Source organism: Schistocerca piceifrons, chromosome 6 (genome assembly GCF_021461385.2).
Source record: "Schistocerca piceifrons isolate TAMUIC-IGC-003096 chromosome 6, iqSchPice1.1, whole genome shotgun sequence".
Lineage (NCBI taxonomy): Eukaryota > Metazoa > Arthropoda > Insecta > Orthoptera > Acrididae > Schistocerca > Schistocerca piceifrons.
Window position 1 is genome coordinate 363,933,001 of NC_060143.1, and position 20,347 is coordinate 363,953,347.

Below are 20,347 nucleotides of genomic sequence, written 5' to 3' on the forward strand. Positions count from 1 at the left end.
TTCCCCTAAGGGGCTCCACACCCGCCTAACATTGGAGCTCCCAATAACTAATAAACCCCTCCCCCCGTGTGCCTGCTCGGACCTTGCTGAAGGAGCGGCCACATGTCCACCCACAGGCAGAGCGGGTGATGCCACACGGCCAGCCTCCACATTGACCCTCCGCCTCGTGTGCCGTGAACGCCGCTGAACCAGTCACTCCCCTTGGGGAGAGGGTGGTCCAACCGCGCCAGGTACTCGCGAAGATGTCTCGACAGCACGGACAGTGGGTGAAGCATGTAACACCTGGGGTATACCATGCAATGCACCAGACTCCCCACTGCCGCTACACTCCGAGGCAGCAGCCTGAAGACGGCTGACTGCGGCCATCAACACGTTCAGCTGTTCGCGAACAGTGACCAGCTCCTCCTGCGTCCGTACATAGCAGTCACACATCCTATCCATCCTAAGAAATCAATTTACTGTCTCTGGACTGTATTGAAAACAAACACTAGCACTACTGGCACTATGGTTGACTAAAGGGACCCTCTCTGACTGTATTCAAAACAAACACGAAATCTATGGAACACTATTACTAGCACTCGACAATTAAAGCTTCCTAAAAGCAAAAACACGCGGAAGAAGAAGTGACAAGTAAGAAAAATACGGTTAATACTTAAATTAAGGTAGCTCGCTGCACAGCAGACGTGAAGCGGACGGCAGTTACGATGACACTGACAGGAGGAAAATGGCGATATTGTCCCAAAGCATCAATCACAGCCAAAATACTATTTAAGAAACTCTCAGTCATTGCTACTTTTCTTCTTCTAATGGGTGCTTCGAAACTGAATATCTTATCTCTGTCCGCATTTCCATTGGACAGTGTAAGACAAGTCTTAACAGCTTTTGAGACATTTGGATACTCTTAACACTGTGGGTGTTCTTTTTTCCTCGTTTTGAGATGTGCTGCTGCGAATAATTGTCACCCTTTCTTATCTAAAGCTGGGTCATCTTTTTCAAACCGTAGAACCTTCCACTTGTCTAATAAGTAATCTTTCAGTACAGGAAATGGCATCATTTTTGCAGCCTTTAACACATTACAGCAGATTTTAGTCTATATTCTTTCTTTGGGGTTTAAAAACATAATACGTTTCAGTGGTGTACTTGATAAACATGTCTTTTCCATCACATGTTTATAAGCTGCTTTGTAATGTTTTTGGTGCGTTATTTAGAAACCACAACTTGTCGCCTTCTTCCAGTTTATTAAACTCTTCAGTCATTGCCCACTAACAACTAATTGTTCAAGAGGAAGCAGATTATCCAGTGTACAGAATTCATGATGACGAACTTCAGAAATTCAGTTTTTCTCAAAGCAGAAATCTTCAAAACATGAGCTAAAAACATTTGAAATGTGTTTCCTTTTCCAGTATGCAACTTGTGAATCAAAGGTGTTTGACTTTGAAAATGTTGTGTGAACTTGCTGAATACTTCTGCAGATGACACTGTGAAATGAATTTCTGCTTTCATTTAAGAGTTTTTAAAGCATTCGCAATGAGAGTGTAGGTTTTGCATGGAACAGTAGCAGAATTCTTTTTGAGAGGTATATGCTAAAGATTTAAGTAATATTGAATACTGTCCCACTGTTTAAAAATCCTTCAGGATATTCTTCCCAGCGAACAGGCAAACCTTCAAAATAATGGTAAAGATTGACCTGAACTTTGGATGCTTATGCACAGCATGAATGTTGCAACTTCTGATAATGTTTAGAATTTGTCTGCTGTAGGTCTCCTGGACATGACTAAAAGCCACTAGGTCCATCTGTTCACAACATAAGGCATATATATGGACAAGTTTGCTTCAGAAAGCGCTTCACATAATTTCTGATGTAACATTTCCCACCTGATTTGTCGATAGAAAGTTCTTAGGTGTTGTGTTGTGTTATGCAAAACTTATTCTCTGACCATTCGTAGTTTCACCGAAACTTAATGTGTAATATGATGAACACACTTCTTATTAGGCATCCCATGTTTTTTAGATGAAAGCAAAAAATGTTCAGCAACATTATCAGGAAACATTATCTTAAAAACATTACAAATATTATTTGATGAATCCATAGAGTAATTGGAAATCATCTGATTTCTTTCTCTTTGGTACTTAACACCCTGATTGTTGGTGCATGTGCTCAACTTGGAGATCGTGTCTGGTCTTAATGTTATAAATGTAACTGATGTGGTCCACATTTAATTTCAAAGTTACATTTATGTTTGCTTGAAAGTGAGTGGTTGAAAAACACCTTGAAAGCTTTTGTCTCAAAATTAATAGAGCAAAATAGTTCAGTTTCACTAACTCTAATCCCCTACACAGAGACTTTACTTTTCAAGCCAGTTGCTATGGAATTTGCAAATCACCATTTCGAAAAGTTTCTTTTCAACATAGCATAGAGTGTTAAAGAAACAGTTTTGTTGCTACAGGAAAATTAGAGTCTTGAACAAAAATAGAAGCATATGAAATCAACAATAGCATTCCAAAAAGTTAAATGAATGAACAAGAATACAGAAACTCGAAAAAAAAATTAAATAACTTAATTTCTTCCTAAGAGAGCAAAAAAGGTTAAAAAGGACAAATGGACAGCACACGGGAGATTGTCATTCGAGTAGGTGTCAGAAAGGACCGACCACTCAAAGATGATGGGCAAACTGGGCAGTGGAAAAGGATAAGTAAAAATGAGAATAGCTGTGCGAGGAGTCAGAAAGGAAAGTGAGTGCTCCAGTGTTAAGGCAGAAGAGGTTAAGTTGGTTAAGATGATCAGCCAAGAGGGCACGTCTCTGACAGGTCCTGGGAGAACCCCAAAGAGGATGATGCGCATTAAAGTCACTAAGTAACAAAAATGGGGGAGGTAGCTGCCCAATAAGCTGAAGGAAGTCGAGTAACATCGAATGACGGAGTCTTAAATGGTACAGAGTGAAAAAGTCAGGCGGGGAAGGGAAAGGCGAACTGCAACAGCTTGAAGACGGGTAGTCAGGGAGATGGGCTGACTATGAAGATCATCCTGTATGAGCAGCATGATGCCCCAGTGAGATGGAATGCCAACCTCAGGGGGCAGGTCAAAACGAATTGGTATGTAATTTGAAGGCTCAAGGCAGTTGTGAGGGCGCAACTTCGTTTCCTGAAAGCAGAGTACAAGGGGATGCTGCGACACTAGTATCCTCTTTGTGGGACCGAAGGCAGCAAATGTTCCATTGGAGGACAGTCAGGAGGAGGAAGAGATGTAGGTGTGTCAACTCAGTGGCCGCCAAATGACAGCCAGTGTAGAGTTGTTACTACAGGGCACAGAAGCCGGGGAGGATCCCGCTCCATGGGGTCCACAGAAGCATTGGCTAGCTTGTGCAGTCAGTCCATAGAGTCCATTGCTGAAAAACCGTTGGTGGTTCGCACCGGCTATACGGAGGCTGGCCGCATGAAGGTACCATGTGGCGACAATATCTTCGAGCTGGCGAAGGAGAAGACCGTTTGCCTTTGGTGGACTTTTTCAAGCCTTTCTGGTTAGAGGAAGATTCAGATGTTGTATGGCTGGAGGCACGGAGGAAGTCTTCACAGGAGTACTCCTTCTGACCTTTCCTGCCTACTGGTTGTGTAGCTGGTGGCTTTGCCACGTGGTGCAAGAGTTTGACAGTTTGTTGCACAGCAGGACAGGGGGTGGTGATGCTACCTTGACACTGGGCGATTTCACAACCTCGGAGCTGAATTTGAGGTTGCATGTCTTCATAGCCATGTATTTCACGGAGCATGGGGTAACAAGAACAGAACTATAGGTGACAGACAGGAGAACACTGAGTTTTTGACTAGCCAGTAACTTGCAAGCTACTGGGTAAGGCACTTTTTCCTTTACATGACTCTCTTGGAGAGTCTGCTCATCAAGATACACGGCACAATCTAGAGAGGCGGCAGCATGGCTGCCATTGCAGTTGACACAGCCAGGAGAAGGAGATGCACAATCGCCCTCGTGTGCATCCCTACCACAGGTTACACATTTGGCTGTGTGTCAACAAGACGTTCTAGTGTGGTTGAAACGATGACACTGGTAGCAGCCCATTGGGTTCGGAATGTACGGCTGGAGTGTGATAATTTCACAGCCTGCTTTGATCTTTGACAGCAGCACCACTCTATCAAAGGTGAGGAAAAGAGTGTGGGTGGGCACTAAGGAGGAATCTACCTTTTTCATTACACAATGGACGGCAATGACACCCTGATCAGAGAGGTAAGACTGGATTTCGGCCTTGGTTAAGCCATCGAGCAGCCTAGTTTAAATAACACCACGGGAACAATTCAGAGTTCGATGGGCCTCGACACGAACGGGTAGCCATGGAGAAGCGAGGTGGCAAGCAGTTGTTGTGCTTGAGAATCAGAAGCAGTCTCCAAAAGCAAAGTGCCATTCTGTAAACAAGAGCAGGATTTCACAGTGTCAGCAATTGCATCAACACCTTTCTGAATAATAAACAGATTTACCGTGGCGAAGGACTGACCGTCTTCAGTACCTGAAACCATGAGGAACCATGGTGCAGCGGGAAGGGTATTCAAATCATTAGCCCCATTACGTTTACGATTTGTAGACATTGATTGGGAAGATGATTGACTCATTGTGAGAAAATCCCCCATGATTGCCAGCGTCTCTGATGGCACATTCCTTCCAACTGGGGGCTCCTTTCACAAGGGGGTGCACCCACCTTAGGTGATTGTTCACACCTCCCAAACATCTGACAGAGGGACCAATCGACAATTTGGGAAGGTTGTGGCTCAGGCAATCACCCCTCTCTGGGCCTGGCCTGTACCAGGGGGTATGTGCAAACCCTACTTGTCAACCTGGGGCTGGGAATTACACCTTACCCAGTCACCTGTTATGCGTCAGATGCGTGGGCCAGCCTTCAGGAGCGCACAAGGAGGAAGAAGAAAAATAGGAACCTCAAATGCCAAAGCAGAGGAACGAGAGGAGAAGGGAAACGAAGAAAGGAAAAGGGAGCGAAAAACAAAGGTGAGATTGTTCTTACGTCAGCAACAGACAGTGCAGAACATTCGCAATAACATCCCAGACGTGTTCCCTAAGGGAGGGGAAGAAGAGTGGCGGGAGGAGAAGAAGAATGGCGGGAGGATAGACATGCAGCACGGAAGGGGAAAAACGCTGCAAAGGCAAACATGAACTCGCCAAAGAGTGGCGAGCTCCCTGAGTGGGAGCGGAGGGGGGGGGGGGGGGGGGGGGCACCTTGGAGAACGTGATATTATTTCTTCTGCTGAGAGTACGAGATTTATGACTGTGTGTCTGAGGCTTTCTTCAGTAGCCCAATGGTAAAGTTTAACAAGTGTTAAGGAAATACTGAAAGTGTTCCTCTTGACATTCTTAGGAATCCAATGCTAAGGATATCCAGCTGAGTATCGGTGTGGTAGGGATAAAATGATCAGGTAGTGATCACTGTCATAAATGTTGTGAACTTTCCATTGAAAAAATGGGAAAAGCCTAGGGTTACAGACCGCAAGGTTGATGGCTGGAAAGGACCTGTGTGCTGTATTAAAATGAATGGGGGAGCCATTGGTCATTGTACAAAAGTCAAGATTTAGAACACTTGTTCTAAAATGTTATCATATAGGCCTACTGCAAAAAAAAGATTGTGGGGCTTTAAAATGACCCAGTAAAAGAAAGGATGGAGGTAGCTGGGAAATTAAATTGTGACTGCGCAGTTATTCACCTCTTATGGGAGGTGGAGGAGGGGGGGTTGTAAAAAATGAATTCTGTATGTCTACATGCAGATGCGACGACCACGCGTGGCTAGGCTGTACGGAAGGGACTTCTTGGTATGAAACTGGTGGATAATGCATTCCACGCAGAAAAAGTACTAAATGTTTTATCTTATTCTTGCCATTCGTTAAAGAAATTATACAACAGTATTATGTGCTTTATTATTCACGATACATAACTCATTCTTCTGTACTAGGAAGCTACCGATAAGTCATTTGTTTTTGCCAACGCTTCCACACTTGGCCAAAATGAGACGCAGCGTTATCGTCGAATAAATTTGTAGGAAGTGTAGCCACTGCTTTATTGGGGTGATGATTTCAGTGTACAAAGCAACTGAATCTGATGCTTTCAGCTTTTCTCTTATTGTGCCAGAAGATTGCTGCTTTGCTGTTACCATCTCCTCCTCCAAACTCTCTCCACATCACCCTGCTGTGAAACATGCTGCAACTTTATAAGCTCGTCAGGTGATCATTTCTTGGCTGTGATCTTCCACAAGCTCATTGATCTCATTGCTACCCACTACTAGTCCCATGCTCTTGGCCAAAGACGCAGTCTCATTGATTACAGGCTCCACAGGTACCGTCAAATGGGGTGATTTTGGACACCGGGGTGAATTCGGGACAGTATGCCTTATTTGCTCTTTGTTGCTGCATAGGAACAAAGAATTACTTATTTTAATGACCGTGCACCAGTTATTTTAAGCGGAAGATTGCATTTATCGCTTTCCACAACTTTTATTTTGCGTCAATTGTTTCCCTAGGTGAATAATTGACGAACACTCTAAGTGTTAAAAATCCATGCATTATCGTTAAGTGGAAACTTTCTATTGTTGCGCCGTGCGGGAAATTATTGTAACCGTAATTGTCGACGCGCTCAGTAGCTAACAGCATTGAGACAATTTCTGTACAAGTTTGTCGAGTTTTTCATGCAAGGTTATAAAATAACGACGGTTTTTGGGAAACTGTGTACTATGTGGGGTGATTTCGGACAATGCCAAGAACGTATAAGAGCAAGAGAGGTGCTACAGTATGGTGTAATTATGACCCAGAACTTTTAGATAAAGCTGTTTGTGATATTCAGAGTGGTAAATTATCATACAGAAAAGCATCTGATTTGTATGGTATACCTAAGTCAACCCTACAAAATAAAGTGCAGGAAGCACGTCCGAAAAAAATGGGAGGACAGCCAGTGCTAAATAAAGAAGAAGAAGAAGAAGAAGAAGAAATGTTTAAGCAAGGTATCTTGAGGGCTGCACATTGGGGATTCCCCTTCACTAAATTGGATATTAGATATTTAGTTAAAGGTTACCTTGATAAATCTAGCCGAGAAGAGAAGAAATTTCGTAACAATTTGCCAGGATAAGAATGGATGCATTTATTCCTCAAACGACAGTCAGAAGATCTTTCCGTTCGCTTAAGCGAAAATATTAAATGAGCTCATGCAGAAGTGAACAAAGAGACTGTTTATTTAAATTCTTGCAAAATAAAAACTTATCTGTAATATATAAAATTCATTATATAATTCCATACCACTTATTCGTAACAAAGGGATGCCTTAAAATGTGTAAAATGTCACCAAAATCAAATAAAAAGCCTGTAGAATTTTTTTTTTTTTAAAAAGGCAGTAACTGTCCGAATTCGCCCTCTACATACTGTAACGTCGGACAGAGATTTAAAAAACGTGTGTCCGAAATCATCCCACTCCATTGGGGTGACTTCAATCAATTTAATCTAACAATATATACGAAAGTTACAATCAAAATAACGACAAAACCGTCCGAAATCACCCCGTTTGACAGTACTGACTTAAATGCCTCAGAGTCACATTTGACAACACACACTGGTGAAAGCATCCTCTATGCAAAACTGAGAGTTCTCTTGGTAACCCCTTTCTAAGCCTTTTCTGTCATCTTGATGCAGGCAACGATGTTGAAGTGATATTTCCCAAACTATCTAAGAGCGAGATTGATAGTTTGAGTCAGCTCAAAGCAAAGCTCAAAGAGTGCTTTAGGAGAATGTCTTTAAGTTATAAATGATCTACTGGTCCATAGTGTGAAGTAACATAGTGGTGTAGGGAGGCAGAAATTGGATCTTGATGAATTGAAATTCTTCAAGGAGGTGGTCTTGTAGTCTTGGAGAATGGGCAGTAGTGTTGTCCATAACAAGCAAGGCATGGAGAGGCAGATTCATGTCAAGCAAATATTTTTTCACCGAAGGACCAAACAATTCATTGATAACAATAACTTGATCTTGGAACTCTTCCATTTGGTCTGTGTTCACATGCAAAATCAACAATATGGGAATTGTGAGTCCGCCTTCATGCAAAACACTTCATTTGTTTACTTATTTATTTCCCAAACGAGTTTCAGTGACAAATAATTAAATCTTACTTATTGTATGTTATGGCATATTTTTAAGAATTGTTGTCGCTGTTTGCAGCATATTTTCTTTTGCAATTTTTCTCAGTGTACATCATGTCATCTGCAAGTTTGTTGAACGGCATGTAGCTGATTCTGTACACAGAAAAACAAAACATTGTTTATGATCCAGAACATCACAGATGGCATGATGTACACTTAGAAGAACAGCAACAGAACAAGCACAGAAAATACATTGCAGACAGCGACAATAATTCTTAAATACATCTCATAAATACAATACATAAGATTTAAAGAATCCATTGATGATGGCGATATTTGTCACAAATAACAAAGTGTTTTGCATAAAAGCGGACTCACAGTTCCCATGTTGTTGACTTCATTGATCCTATCACAAAAAGAACACGTATCACCTGAGTCTTGTTGTTGGACCTCCACCTTACATTTAACCTGCTTTTCTGGACTTAACTACAGTTCTTAAATGCTCGTGGAGTTTTTGAATGGTAAACAAGCAGCGGTTTAATTTTCAAATCACTGCTTGTGTTGGCACAGAGTAGCAGTGTGAGATGGTCTTTCATTGGCTTGTTAAATATTCTTCTTATCTGTAGAATAACATAATTTTTACCAAGAACCAGGACTTATCAACACCGATCTTACAAGGCTTTTATTGTGCCTTTAAATAGAACACATATAGACCTTGTTTCAGGAGACCTTCTAGGTAACAAATAACAAGCATTTTTTCAATACATACATATATACATTATTGATATACACTTCCAGTCATTGATATGCCTTGATAGTGTGGCTGGCACAGAAGACTCCTTGCCGCCTCTGACTATTTTGTCTGTTAAGGCTCCATGTACATCTTCAACTTTCTTAGAATGGCATGGAGACCAGGTGGAATACCTCATGCACCTAATAAAATGTACAAAACAGGAATAGGCCCCTGCTAAATCTTATATAATAATTAAAAGTTTATGTTCTCGGTGATTATTCTGAATAACAAAAATGCATATAATTCTATTAATAAAGCTTGTTCATTTATATTCAGAATTAGTATGAGATTTCACTTCCACTCAACACTTTCATTTATTTCCAAACTTTGGGTACTGAATATCGAGAAAATGTCGTACCCTCATTCTGTTCCCAGTATATATAAAAATTAATTGATGGGAGAACCTAAGAAAAGCTGACAACTCCTAGTAGTCTGTTGGACAGTGCAACACACAAAGGAGTTAGCTGTGTGACGCCACAGAGTGATATTGATCTTTGATTATATATTCCATAGTGCATGAGTTGTTCATGCAGTATGTGATCACAAAGGTTGGTTTTTTTTTTATGTTGTTGGTACACATTCCTGATGATGATTGCAGTTTCAGCGGTTTGAATATTTAGTTTATTGTTTACAGTAAAAAAGGGTACATATGTTTTTGAGTGCTTCGTGAATTTTTACTTAAAAATAAATAAATAAAAAGATGGCTCAGAGAATTTCACTTTTCATCAAATTTTGCTTGAAAAACAGAATAAGGAGTTGTACCACATTTCAGATGTTGACTCTTGCTTTTGGCAAATCTACAATGAGTAAGACCAAAATTTATGAACAGTAGAAATGTTTCAAGGGGGTCGAGATGATGTTGAAGATGACATCCGCCCTGAACGCCCTAGCACATCAATTACTGATGACAATGCGTAAGAAGTAAAGAAAATGGTTTTGGAAATCACAGAATCCCCATCAGAGAGGTTGCTTATGATGTCATCCTTTGACTCGTGCCAAGTAGTTTTTTATTTTTTTTATTTTACACAAAATTGTTACATTTCGACCAGAAATAATGTAGTGTAGGCATTGCTCAGGAATTGCGGAATGAGGTAGACGGTGACCCAGAACTGCTAAAGAAGGTTATAACAGGTGACAAAACGTGGGTATATGAGTATGATGCCTAAACCAAGGCCCAGTCATCCTAGTGGAAACTGCCTGAAGAAGAGTTAAGACCAAAAATGTTTGACAAGTTCAATCACACGTGAAAGTTCTTATCACTATTTCATCAATAACAACGGGATAGTGCATCGGGAAATCCTGTCTTATTGTCGCTTGGTCAATAAGGAATACTACCTGGAAGTTATGCACAATTTGCATGAAGCAATCCATAGAAAATTACCAGAATTGTGGCTAAACTGCTGGTGGAAATCCCATCATGTTAACAATCCCGCTCACACTTCAATGCTTGTTCATGATTTTTTGGCAAAAAATAAACCCGTTATGTTGCCTCAGCCTTCGTATTCGCCAGACATTACTCCCTGAGACTACTTTCTATTCCCGGGGCTGAAAAGAACCATGCAAGGATGTTGTTTTGCCACTGTTAATGAGATGAAAGCAGAATCACTGAAGGAGCTGAACACTTTAATGGAAAGTGAGTTCCAGAAGTGCTTCCAAGGTTGGAAAAAGTGCTGGCAAAAGTGTATTATATCTGAGGGGGATTACCTTGAAGGGGACGGAATGGAGGTTGATGAATAAATAAAGATTCCTTAAGAAAAACAAAAAGTCCCCTTCCTTTTTGATCACGCCTCATATATACTCACAGACAATGACTAGGTAATATTACCAGGGATGCTTCATATTTTGATTCATAAATTTCCTGTCTTCAATCATGATTGGAGCACTGCCTAATTAAGTCATGTGCTTATTGTTCTATTTAGATGTGTGTTGAAATTCTCTGCATTCAAATTCAATAAGCTACTGCATTTTATGTGAGGCCATAAGTTTCAGTACTCTCATGTGGTTGGCACACAGTTCCTGGTATGTTGCTCATAGAATCAGTTGATTTTAACTGGGGCTTAGCTGCTTGGAGGATGCCAACTGTTGCTGTTGGTTCATCTTGTATCTGACCTTTGCAGGATAAGAATTTTCTCTCATGAACTCTGCTGGCAGTAATTCGAAAACTTGCACAGTTGCCAGTTTCTCTCTATTTTGTTAGACACTCTGTGTTGCTATGTGCAAGAGTTGATTTAGAAAAGCCCAGTGTTGTGTGGAGGAGAATATCACAGAAAACTAAACAAATATTTATTTGTAATGCAGGTGTTGTCAGACATATATGACATAAAAGTTAAAAATGCTAGCATATTTCACTTACTTTCATTCCATAATGCCATACAGGATCTTTTTGCATAAAACATTTAGCCAAGCTAAAATTTTCCAACTCCAGAAGGGTGTAATACAAATTCTTTGTGATGTGAACTCAAGAATGTCCAGCAGAGGCCTGTCCAATGGACTGGGGATACTAACTACTGCCTCTCAGTATATGTATTCATTAATAATAATTCTCATAAATAACATTGTCTTTTTCAAGCCAACAGTTAAAGTCATAGAATAAATACTAGAAGTAAGAATAATCTTCATAGAGATTTAAAGTTGGTTAATTTGGTCCTGAAAGCTTTAAGAGAATCCGAAGGATTTATTGGTGGCCATCCACTCTATCTACTCCATTGATTAATTTCTTAGCAGAACCAACTGATTTATATACTATTAATAATCTCAATTAACATGGGTGTTATGTAAAATATGTAAGCTTAACATCTTCAGTGCAGTAATGTGATCAATACGGATAACCTGCCAATTGATTTCTTGTTTTGATAATGTGTGTCTACAGTAGCCTAAGAAATATCATTTGTGCTCCAGAGTGCTGTACATTTATCTGTTTTGTGACAAGCTTGTTGTTACTATTTTACTTAGTACCTGTCGAGCAGACGTTGGCACATATTTTTTTGTAAATATGTGTTATGCATTTCTCTTGTATCCTTGAGGATGTGCTCACAGTGAATCTATGGAATATAAAGTATGATCTAATTTAATCTAAACAACACTTGGTTCACTGGGTTAGTTAATTTTGTTCCTGCACATATCATTAAAAGCGACTGGATTGGTCGGATTATGTAATTCGTAAATAGAGTTTACAGAGCCACTTGGTGCTTCAGATTTTGATCGTTGTTGATGAGGTTACAGGGACTTTCAGTAATTATTATGTTAATGAGTTCATGATGAAACAACTGTGACCCCTGATATTAACTTGCATCTTACTGAACACTCATTGTTATGTAGTGCTGGTTGTCAAATGGGTTAATGATAGCAGGCTGAGGAAACTTCTGTCAACCCTGAAACTGCAAAGCAAGTGAGAAGGAGACTTTTTGGAAGTGTTCAGGTTGGTATCACATAGTTGACATGAAAATCTGATACCTGTCAGTATTCACCCGTGGGTATCCAAGAAACACAGTGCCTTGGTATGCTGTCCACAAGCTGGTCTGTCGAAAAATTCAGAAGTTTGGAATGTCCCCGATTTACATTATGTGATCAAAAATATCCGGACACCTGGCTGAAAATGACTTAAAATTTTGTGGCGTCCTGCATTGGTAATGCTGGAGTTCAATATGGTGTTGGCCCACCCTTAGCCTTGATGGCAGCTTCCACTCTCAAAGGCATACATTCAGTCAGGTCCTGGAAGGTTTCTTGGGGAATGGCAGCCCATTCTTCACGGAGTGCTGCACTGAGGAGAGGTATTGGTGTCAGTCAGTGAGGCCTGGCACGAAGTCAGTATTCCAAAACATCCCAAAGGTGTTCTATAGGATACAGGTCAGGTCTCTCTGCAGGCCAGTCCCTTACAGGGATGTTATTGTCATGTAACTACTCCACCACAGGCCGTGCATTATGAACAGGTGCTCAATCGTGTTGAAAGATGCAATCGCCATCTCCGAATTGCTCTTCAACAGTGAGAAGCAAGAAGGTGCTGAAAACATCAATATAGGCCTATGCTGTGATATGCCATGCAGAACTAAAAGTAGTGTAAGCCCCGTCCATGAAAAACACGACCACACCATAACACCACTGCCTCCGAATTTTACTGTTAGCACTACACACACTGGCAGATGACGTTCACCAGGTGTTCGCCATATCCACACCCTGCCATTGTATCGTCACATTGTGTACCGTGATTCATCACTCCAAACAACAGTTTTTCCACTGTTCAGTCGTCCAATGTTTATGCTCCTTACACCAAGCGAAGTGTTGTTTGGCATTTACTGGCATGATGTATGGCTTATGAACAGCCACTCAACCATGAAATCAAAGTTTTCTCACCTCCTGCCTTGCTGTCATAGTACTTGCAGTGGATCCTGTTACAGTTTGTAATTCCTTTGTGATGGTCTGGATAGATGTCTGCCTATCACACATTATGACCCCATTCAATTGTTGGCGGTCTCTGTCAGTCAACAGACGAGGTCGGCCTGTACACTTTTGTGCTGTACATGTTCTGTCATGTTTCCACTTTATTATCATATCGGAAACAGTGGACCTAGGGATGTTGAGGAATGTGTACAGATGTATGACCCAAGTGACACCCAGTCATCTGACGACATTCGAAGTCAATGAGTCCCTCGGAGTGCGCCATTCTGCTCTCTCACGATGTCTAATGACAACTGAGGTCACTGATATGGAGTACCTGGCAGTAGGTAGCAGCGCAATGCACCCAATATGAAAAAAAAACTTATGTTTTTTGGGATGTGTGGATACTTTTGTTCACATAGTGTACGTATGGCAACTCATTCACTAACAGAACTTGTTCACACACATTCTGTTTCTTAACAGCAGTAAGTTGAGTATTAAGTAATGTTACAAAGGTTTGCTCAGATATGTTGTGATTATTTGTGAGATCAGTCACAATAGGAAAAGAGCTACAGCAGATTGAAACACTAAAGGTATGCTTGGCACCCTTTACTGATGCTTACTTGCAGAAGGAATGTTGCCCGGTGGCAAATTGATGGCACAGCCAACTTCTTTTTCCAGACAGTAATTTCATTGGTATATGTAGAATTGAAATCAAACTCTTGCAGTCGTGTTGAAGACATTGTTGAATGTGTATTATGTATGAGTCATGTCTTACCTTAGTGAGTGATAAAACTGCAGTTCCTCATGTGGGAATTGGAGAACATACATCCAGACAAGTGTTTCTGTTGTAACAGACTAAGCACTATGATTTCCTCTTCTTGTCTAACATTTTGAAATCCTTTTGCAAATAACTTGGAGGTGAAAGAAAGTAGAATCTATGATTTTTGACTTTTCTATTGGTTTTGTTGTCTTCCGTTCACTGTTAATGTGGATTTCACCTACCAAACACCCTTTATAGTCAAAGACAGTGAAGACCTCAGACTCTAATAAGGAGAGATAGATGGAGTTTGTCTTCATGAAAAAGAGAAAAAAAACCTGCAGATTATACAGTATTATCTGTCCAATCCATCTTCTTGCCACTTGCTTGTAATATGACCTCTTAGTGGAAAATCCAAATAGAAATTGTCATGTAATATGTTGAGGATTGTTTAACTACAGTAGTATGAGCTTTTTGGTGCTAACACCTGTGTCTCACATATCCCCTTGACTTAATTACAACAGAAAGGGCAAATAAATTATCAGCTCCAAGTCAGGTACAAGCTTCTGATGGGAATGAGGTAGGAGCCTACAGATAATACAGCGAAAAATTATTAAATAGGGTTTTGATGAGTTCCTGTACAATAACTGTAATACCATTATTTCAAGGTAGTGGTTTGTGCGCAACATTTTTATAAAATAATGTATAGCGAGGCTCTTCCTTTGCATGCTTTTGCTGCAGATCAGACTCCTCAAATGATTCAGAAGAGGATAGTGAGGATTCATCACCAATAACGAGTGATTCAAGTGATTCTTCATATGCTGAAGGTGTGACTGGAAGCTTTTATGGTGGATATGGAAACTGTTTCCATTGTGGTATGTAAAAGTCATTTATTTACATTAATATGATTAAAAAGGCTTTAGATAAAGGTTAATGAATGTGTAAACCCTTATGTACTATATCGATATGAAATTGATTAAGGTTCATTATTCTGTTGTCACAGTGTGGCATTATACTGTTTTAAAAAACCCTAGTGATGACCCTCTGTCAAAAACCCAACGTGGATTTCCTAATTTAAACTCATTTGGAACTTACGGACATTCTTCTCGAATTTCTATCCACTGAATGATTCTGTGCTTCCACCTGGTCTATAGTCATGCCCCTGGTCTGGTTAAACCTATCATAAGGTCCTAAAATATGCAGACCGTATTGTTGTAGCTTCATACTGGCCCTCTGGAAATATCTACATGCTGAAACTGTTTATACTGGTGGTGGAAAAGATGTGAAATGCTTTCACACTTGCTGAACACCACACACAACACTCTGTGCAAGAAGCCTGCAAAGTCGTCATGACAGAACTGGTGGCTGTTGCTAGAGCCCTCCATTTCATCGAAAACAAAACTCTCAGCAGTTTTTGGTATGCAATGACTGAGCAATCAGCAGTATGCACATTAGTGACCGATGCTACCCTCACTGCATAGTAGTGCTTGCTATCCAAGACCTTGTATTATCTCAGTAATAATACATATTTGTTTCCCTCTGTATTCTGAATCATAAAGGCATCCTGGTGTATGGACTAGTTGAAGTCTTACCCAGGGAAGACACTACATGGCCAACGTGGGCAGTGGTCGCTGGGCACTGGTTTGTGAATGCAGATGAGTCTTGGAATCCATTGCATCTTGAGCAGGGAATAGTGACCTACTGATCCATCCAGCAAACCGTGCCCCATCCAGAAGACCATTGTTGTATGAAATTGATCCTTTTGTCCGTCTCAGAATGAGGCATGCTGCTCCATGTTGGCTTTATCGTATGCTGCGAGATACCTTTCACGTCTTTCTCTGTTTTCTATAGTTTCGAACCTCCTCGTATTTGCATTGACTTCACTTTGTCTACTTCAAAGGTGTGTATGTATATTATTTTGTGCACATCTTGTGACAGCTGTGGTTTGGATGAGTGGGGCTGGGGGTGTTGCAGGTTGCCTCTTGCCACAGCTGAATCCTGAGGGTACACCACTTGCTTCTGACCTACATGCCGGACTGTCTGTGAATTTGATCTACAAACAAGGGACTGGTAAACTTGCAGTTTCATCCCTTAGCCCCCTGCAAGAAACTAACCACATTAACTTTACACATGTGTTTCATAACTTGCTATTTTGTAGCAAACGATAGGTGCCTGGTATTTGCATTTGTACTTGGGCATTATGAGTTTACATTTCCTTATAGAGGTGTTTCCAATAATTTTAGGATGATATCATTGCTTCTCAGACATACAGTTAAAACTCCTTAAGTCAAGTTTAATGTGTCCTTTTCAAAAGCTATATTTACTCCCAAAGTGTACTCCTATGTCAGACATGGTTGTACAACAGATTTGACTTCTGACACCACATTTCAATAATCAGCCTTCTTTGCGGCCTGACAACATTTATGTTGCCTCAAATTGCTCCTGTTATCTTAATCTCACTAACAAGAAATGAAGTCACCGCACATTTTACACAATACAGGCCTTGTGATACTACACTTACACAATAAGCCATGTAAGAATAATTAAATTTTTGGAAGTCTTGTTCTCTTTATAATGACTGATAATAGTTTGGGGTCTCCTCTTTGATAGATTGATAGTAAATAATTCACATTAAATGCCCTAACATTGTATCCCAGTAAAATGATCTTGTAGGTCCCCTCATATTTTCATCTTTCGCAAGTTGTGCATATTGTACTCTGATCAGCCTTGGTTTTTATTTTCTAGTATTTCAGGAAGAATTCTTTTTCATATATATGTGGGATTTTTAAGCAACCTTTCACTCCACATGTTGCCTTTTTCCCCCTCCAGTGCGTGTGTTGAGAAAGCCTACCTGGGAGAAGAGATAGAAAATATCCAAATAAGAACTGTACATTTTTCAGGGATCACCTACCAAGCATGAAAGAGAGAGAGTAATCCAATTCCAGAGACAAACCCCAAAAGGTAGACATTTATTGAAGGACATCTTCTAAACACCATGAGCTACACTTGAAATGTTTATCTGCCAAACCAGTCTTCAGGTGTATAACCCATTTCAGTGGCCTCTGTTGCAGAGGAACAATCAACTGTTTGTACATCAGTTTCTGCAGTATGATAGCTGTATGTATAATAGTAGAAATATGTCTACTTACATTATTTATCACTGTAGCAAGACATGTGAATAGCACCAAGGGAACTGCCAAGCTTAACGTCCCCCTCTGATGGACAGATCACCATCAACAGTGCCACATGCCCTCACTTCGTGAGGCACTTCAAAGAGGTTTGGTATTTAAAACAGGACATTGGCGCTAAGTCTGGTGATCAAGAACTTTACACCATCACCTCCCCTTGCCAGCCAAATACTGGTAGTGAAAGTTTTTTCCACTACCAGGCTTCAAACCGGGTTACACTTGGGTTAAGTGCCACCATACAAGCATGTGTTAGCCATCTCGGCCATGGAGAGGGGTATGTTGTCAGTTCATGCAGTAGGCTATGAAATTAACACTATCACATAGTACAAGGATTGATGTGTATGTTACTGCTGTCAAATCTTGTGGAGAGACATGTTGTAGAAATTGGTTTCCTTACAGTTGTTTTGTTCCTCTGTAACAGACGCCACGGACGACCCGTTACCAGTTTGGCAGGTAAGTGCACCTCATTGTGTTGTGATGATGTCCTTTAATAAAAGGTGCAGAGCATCAGGCATTCAAGATTTTCACAAGATGGATGTTATACATTATGATTGTTTTTACTGTTAAATTTGTGAATGTATATTGCTAGAAGAATTGGGTAACAAAGTTCTTCCAATTTTACCTCACAAAATTATGTTAATTGTAAAATGGATATTTAGAGCTCATACAGAGGATTACCCATCCTCCCTATGCCCAATTCATGATTGTAACAGGAAAGGGGAAATAAAAAAATGATAGTGGTACATCTGCTGTACATAGTATGGTAGCTTGCAGCATGTTGATTTGAGTTACGGATGTAGGCTGCAGCAGTCTGAACTGTGGCCCACACCTATTGATTTGAGACTTCCCCAGCTTGAAACTGAATACGTGTGGACAATTATGTTAATGCAGAACACATTTCAGGTTGACTCTAGAATAAAAAGAAATATGTCATGTGAGGCAGTGATAATGCTATTTCTGCACCTACACACATACTCTGCAAGCAACAATATGACATAAGGCAGAGGGTACCTTGTACCACTACTAGACATTTCCTTCCTCTTCTACTCACAAGTAAAGTGAGGGAAAAAACGAGTGCCTATATGCATCCATTTGTGCCCCAATTTCTCTTTGTTCTTGGTCATTACACAGTTTGTACTGTGGCAACAATAGGGTCATCCAGCAGTCAGTTTCAAATGCCAGTACTCTAAATTTTCTCAATAGTGTTTTGTAAAAAGAACCTCGTTTTCTCAATAGTGTTTCGTAAAAAGAACCTCGTGTTCACTCCAGGGATTCCCATTTGAGAACATGAAGCAAACCAACTGGTAGCAAATCTAATAGCTCATCTCAGAATCCTCCCTTTAATCTAACCTGGTGGGGATTCCAAACACTTGAGCAGTACTCAACAATGGGTCGCACTAGTATTCTGTACATGGTTTCCTTTACATATGAACTAACTTTCCTAAAATTCTCCCAGTAAACTGAAGTTGACCATTTGCCTTGCCTATTACAGTCCTTATGTTCTCATTTCATTTCATATCATTTTGCAACATTACGCCTAAATATTTAATTGATGTGATGGTGTCAAGCAGAACACTACTAATGCTGTTTTCAAATATTATGGGATTGCTTTTCCTACTCATTTGCCTCTTGTATCCTCCTACACTCAATCTATGGCGACATCTTCCTGTACACCACAGCGTCATCGGCAAACAGCCACAGATTGCTTCTCACCCGGTCAATCAGATCATTTATGTGCATAGAGAATAAAAGTGATCCTATCACACTGGGGCATTTCTGACAATACCCTTGTATCTTACAAACACTTGTCGTCGAGGACAAAGTATTAGGTTCTATTACATAAGAAATCTTTGAGCCACTTGCATATCTGGGAAAATAATTTTTAATTGTAGACTTTCATTAACAGTTTGCATTGGGACACCATGTCAAACACTTTCTGGAAATCTAGGTCTTCATCCATAGTTTGCAGGCTTATCCTGTGAGGAAAGGGCAAGTTGAGTTTTGTATGAGCAATGCTTTGTAAATCCCTCCATATTTGTGGACAGAAGCTGTACCATATCAAGGAAATTTATTATATTCTGATTCAGAATGTGTTTAAGAACTATGCAGCATACCAATGTTAAGGATATTGGTCTGTAATTTTACAGGCCCGTTCTTTTACCCTTCTTATATACAGGAGTCACCTGCACCTTTTTCCAGCTGCTAGGGACTTTGCACTGGGTAAGAGATTCACAATAAATGCAAGCTAAGTAATGGGTCAATGCCCTAGAGTACTCCTTGTAAAACCAAATTGACATTCCATCTGGATGTGGTGACTTTCAGTTCTTCTCTATACTAGGGATGCCTGTTACTATGTTCTCCGTACAGGAGTCTGTGTGATAATCAAACAGTGGTATGTTTATGTGATCCTCCTGCATGAATGATTCCTTAAATGTGAAATTGAAAACTTCAGCTTTCCTTTTGCTGTCATGTACTGCCACAACAAACCAGTCAACAAATAACTATGTCCTTCATATTGGAACCGTAAATGATATCCATTTTCTAAGTGATAAATTTTATGTAGGATCAGAATTTACTCCGGTTCTCAGCAAGATCTTTTGCTAAGATAAGACAGTAGAAGTTGATGCATGGTTCCCACATTGCTGTTTTACAAACATATGACTTCCTGCTAACTTGTGCCTTGCACCATGTGTGCACGCTGTTTTGAACTGACAGTGCAACAATCTCATTTCCTGAGAATTTTCCGAATTTTATTATTAAAACCCAGTGGGTCTTTTCCAGTTTAATCCACCTACTTAGCAGTCAGCATACACTTCTCCAGAGCATGATCTACATTCAGTTCAAACAATGCTCGTAATTCCTCTATGTCCTTCGTATTAGAACTGTAAATGATATCCATTTTCTAAGTGAGATGCTGACAACTGCTTACTGCTCTTTCTAGCAAAACACTTCTAACCTTCTTGAAGGATTTATTTACTTTAGGAGCCATTGTCATGATGACATCATGATCACTAATCCCTGTCTCAGTACTGACACTGCTGCCACAGTCAGGCTTGCTTATAGTGACAATGTCTAAAAGTTTTTGTTGTGTGTGTGCTGTCGCACTAGC

General features: G+C 40.3%; 1 protein-coding gene across 2 annotated transcripts in view; it reads left to right on the top strand.

The window, feature by feature from the left end:
- LOC124803019 (E3 ubiquitin-protein ligase rnf8-like) overlaps window positions 1–20,347 on the top strand; it is a 121,493-nt gene that overhangs the window by 98,782 nt on the left and 2,364 nt on the right. For both annotated transcript variants that reach the window (XM_047264125.1, XM_047264126.1), the window contains exon 11: window positions 14,792–14,925. In XM_047264125.1, the coding sequence (XP_047120081.1) occupies window positions 14,792–14,925 (134 nt within the window). The remainder of the gene's footprint in view (window positions 1–14,791; window positions 14,926–20,347) is intronic.